Genomic DNA, 4,330 nt, shown 5'->3' with positions numbered 1-4,330 from the left:
TGTAGGGATTACCCATGAAGCTTGTGATTTCTCTAAATTTCTGGTGGATTTTAGAGAAATTAAACCAGAAAAACCCACCAAAAAAGCTTCCAACAGAATTTGATGGAAAAATTTGAGGTGAAATCTTGATTTGTGTTATATAAATTGGTTTGGGCACTTCGATTGTGTAGGGATTACCCATGAAACTTGTGATTTCTCTAAATTGGATTTTAGAGAAATTAAACGAGAAAAACCCACCAGAAAACTTCCAACAAAACTCACTAATAACAACCCATTAAAAAATATATATTCCTACCATTAATTCCCACTTTCAATTTCAGTTGCTCCTATAAAATTTAAAATTAAAATTAATATAATTAAAGCCTTATAGACTACATCTCATAGATAAAAATAATGATATTCTTATATCAACCTGATTTATAATATTCTAAATACATAAATATAATATTTTTTATATTTGCTAATATATTCTCTTCGATAAAAGTAATTGTTCATGCTAGCGTTCGATTACGGCCTTCTAACCAATATATTATCTTCAATAAAAATAATTGTTCATTACAATTTTCTGTCGCTTGCTAGCTTTCGATTACGGCAGTCTAACTACCGGATGGTTGGTGGAGCATTGTTTAATGCGGTCAGTTATACGATCTGATCGGAATACGGCGGACACATTACTGCGGTCTCCGGAATCCTTGTGATCAACACGTCACAGAGGTAGCTTGCCCCCCATGTGAACGCTCGGCAATACGCGGTGACCTAGTGCCCTTAGACAACGCATCTGGGTATGAAGTATATACTACAAACACGCTGCCTCACACAAACCAAACGTAGCAGGGATTACATTATGTATCCGACTTGACAGCACAAGAGTTGTTCGTTACATTACAATACTTTGTCGTGAACAGGAATTTTCCAGAGCAATGGAGTTTATGTTAAATGCCGGAGGAGATTCCATTTCTAATGCCCTTTTGTTGAACAACAGGTTGGGACCTCCAGATCCGTCTGCCCCGCCCTTTGGAATGCACTGCCCGATCAGCAGTTCTCAGTTGCTTGATGCCTCTGCGCAATTTCACCAGAAGCCGGCAGGCAACGACAATAGCCACGGAGAAGCGCAGAGCTTCGTGATATCAAGCAACAGCTCGCAGGATTTTCGACGTCGACACGTCTCCGCGACAATGTCCACCAATTCCAAGCTTGCAGAAGCCACGCCAGTGACAACCACGGAACCACGGCCTCCTCAATGCAACTCGGCGAGTCTGTCTGTAAATCCCGGACGAACTGCCAAGGTGGGCAAGAAACGATCCAGGGCTTCCAGGAGAGCGCCGACGACGCTGCTGAACACCGACACTTCGAATTTCAGGGCCATGGTGCAGCGATTCACCGGTATTCCCGAAATCCCTTTTGGATATTCAGCCGTGAACCCTACTTTCTCTGCACATGTAACCCAGCAGGGCTGGCAGCCATTGGACAAGCTCTTAGCTTATAAGGCAGTACTTGACCTTAATATGAACTCATTGTCTCACCTCCATTCTACCACGGACAGTTATTGTCCTCAACTGTATAATCGCAATACGTATATTCATTTCCAGTCTCTCCATGATAGCATAAACACCAGTGGTCCAAAATATCCTCAAGGGCTAGACGGTGCAGGACTTATCAATTCTGGATCCGTGTTTCCTACCCAGCTATAACGTCTTCATCGAACAGAAGGCCTGCAGCTCGCCTACCTTATCTAACCACTGCTTCAGTTCTCCATTTCTGAACTGGAGGTTCGACTATTGTTTTCTAGTTTCATCTAATGGGGACGACTGTTTGCTGCAGTGTTGGTTGCTGTTTCAGTGAATGTATATGAATATACGAATATGATTAGATTGCTTATATGTTGCTTAGTTCCACAGATGTGGTCGATTAAAGCGAAACCGTGCCATTCACATCTCCATTAGCCAGATTTTGGTTTCTGTTTAATGTGTTTTCATTTGGGTAATCCAATATAGCTGCATCTTCCATGGAAGTGAATGGAAATCTGAATTAGTCTTCGTTTTCTGAGACTGTGTTATGGTTTCTTGGTTACCAGAGCTCCAGTCTCCCACTGTTCGTTACTAAGCAGATAGTATTAATTTCTTCAGCGCCTTTTATGTTGATTTATGATTGACTCGTGTTTTTAGATTTACTTATCTCAATTTGATCTTCCTAGGGTTTTAGCAATTGGTCATTAACAGTTGCTTATAACAAAGCCTCAAGATTCAGTCTTTTCAAAATCTAAATAGGATATTTCTTTGGGTGCTTGTTAAAGACAACCGATCATGAAATATTCAATCAGAGATATGTTGATACAGTTGCTTTATCATTCAACAGCCAATTATGAAATATTCAATCAGTGATGTGTTGATACAGTTGCTTTGTGTGATGATAATAGGTGTAATGGTACTCTGTCATTAATGTTTGAAGTCGTACAATATATCTGATACATAAAGAAGTTCCTGGGCCGTAGTCTAACTCGACTGTTTTTGCTTCAAAATAATGAAAATTCTGACAATATTTTGATAAATTGCCGTAAAGATTTTTGTAAATCTAACTTAAATTTGTTAAATTTCCGGAGTTTAGATATCTGGAAAATTTTTAATGTTATTAAATCTATAACAACTTTCAAAAACATCATTTAAACTATACTTTTGCGAGATTGGTTAAAAGTGTTTTATCCAGATTCCAACAAAAAGTAACCCAATTCCTCTGCCTCGATAGACCGCTGCTGGTGGCTACAGCAAATACAGTATTGATCTAAGAGCTTAACATTATTGGGTTTTTTGTTAATATAAAGTTCTTTATATGTCGTGAAAGGGCCTGAGATCGAACCTCTGTCGACATGACCGAGTTGTGACCTGTAGGAACCTTATTTGTTAGTTAGAGGTTGCTTTCTTTCCTAGCTAGGTCTCAATACTTTTAAATAAATAAGGTCCAAACTCGATTTGTGCTCAGAGGCTTCCGTGGATTATTAAATTGACACGTTATGGTCCCATGAATATTCTATTTTGAAGAGAAAATGTCATGAAATCAATTACCAAGGAAATTGCTTCGTGAGACATTTCACATTCATACAATCTAATCGAATGAGCTTCGTTTGCTTGTTCGCCTACTCTTTGGTGGGAAGGAAGAAACATAACCATGACTGAAACTCATGTGATTATAGGGGTAGGCTTCGGTGTGAAGCAACAGACATAACCGTATCATCGACGGAGAGAGTTATAATTTTGTAACTTTAATTTTAACATACCAACAAGTCAAAGTGTAGAGATTCCCTTGCTGTTCAATAATGCATATTTACATTGGAATTTTAATATATAAATAAAGAAAATAGATTTTTGAATGCAACTGTGACTCATAGTGTAGAGTTTTATAGAGAAAACTAGGTTATCAATACTTGAAACATCTCACTTTTGTCAAGAAAATTTTACACTAAAATAAAATTTCTCAATTTCAAAATATACAAATTAAAATAAAAGACATATATTAATGGTTTAATTAAAATAATTGATTATATTTTTTAATTTTTAAATTTTTTTCTCTTCAAATATATTAATGGTTAGGAATTTTAAATTAATTTATGTTTATTAAAATTTATATGGATATTCAATTTCAATGGTTAGGAATTTTAAATTAATTTATGTTTATTAAAATTTATATGGGATATTCAATTTTAATGGTTAGGAATTTTAAATTAATTTATGTTTACTAAAATTTATATGGGATATTCAATTTTAATGGTTAAGAATTTTAAATTAATTTATGTTCACTAAAATTTATATGGGATATTTAATTTTAAGAAAGTAAGAAATTAGTTCGAATATTTTTTTTATTATTCAAAAGAAATGAGAAAAAAACTTTTAGATTACTAGAATTTTGCTCACTCAAAACCTCAATACCGTCCATAGTATGACAAATATCTTGAAAATTAGATGGAATGTGAGTTTAAGATAGACAATCTAAGAGAGTGATTTTCATCTACAACCATCTTAGGATCAACCAAGTGGCGTTCATCCCATGGTGTTTGCGGAATTGACCAATACCTACTTTCACTATAAAGCTCATGAGAATTAGATCTAATCTTTGCAACATTGATTTTCTTAACACTTATCCACACAAAGAAATTTTTTTTTTCAATATTGGGGTTGATCACCTCCTTATAATATGTTAGTTTCCTTTTTTCACTCTAGCTCTTTACATCCTCAAATTTTCTCTTTAAATTTGGAACTAATAATATTTTTAATCTACACGATGATCTCCTCCTTTATTCCCCGATGGTCTAGCCATGACCGTGCCTTATGCCACCCTC

The 4,330-nt window shown here is 35.6% G+C and overlaps 1 protein-coding gene across 1 annotated transcript; it reads left to right on the top strand.

Annotated features, from left to right (window-relative positions):
* The first annotated feature begins 820 nt into the window (after positions 1-820).
* On the top strand, positions 821-1,912 carry LOC149236900 (uncharacterized). The gene has a single exon (XM_089461659.1). It carries the CDS (start codon positions 921-923, stop codon positions 1,689-1,691), a length of 771 nt encoding a protein of 256 aa, XP_089317785.1. The 5' UTR covers positions 821-920; the 3' UTR covers positions 1,692-1,912.
* Positions 1,913-4,330: the final 2,418 nt, after the last annotated feature.

This window comes from Pinus tabuliformis, chromosome 8 (genome assembly GCF_031772625.1).
Source record: "Pinus tabuliformis cultivar Carrire ecotype Pingquan chromosome 8, CPIR1, whole genome shotgun sequence".
NCBI classification, from domain to species: Eukaryota; Viridiplantae; Streptophyta; class Pinopsida; order Pinales; family Pinaceae; genus Pinus; species Pinus tabuliformis.
The sequence above is the reverse complement of the archived record's forward strand: the minus strand, read 5'-3'. Positions and strand labels throughout refer to the sequence as shown.

Coding starts and splice junctions, on each gene's coding strand:
- LOC149236900 (XM_089461659.1), top strand. CDS start 921: ATGGAGTTTATGTTAAATGCCGGAGGAGATTCCATTTCTAATGCCCTT.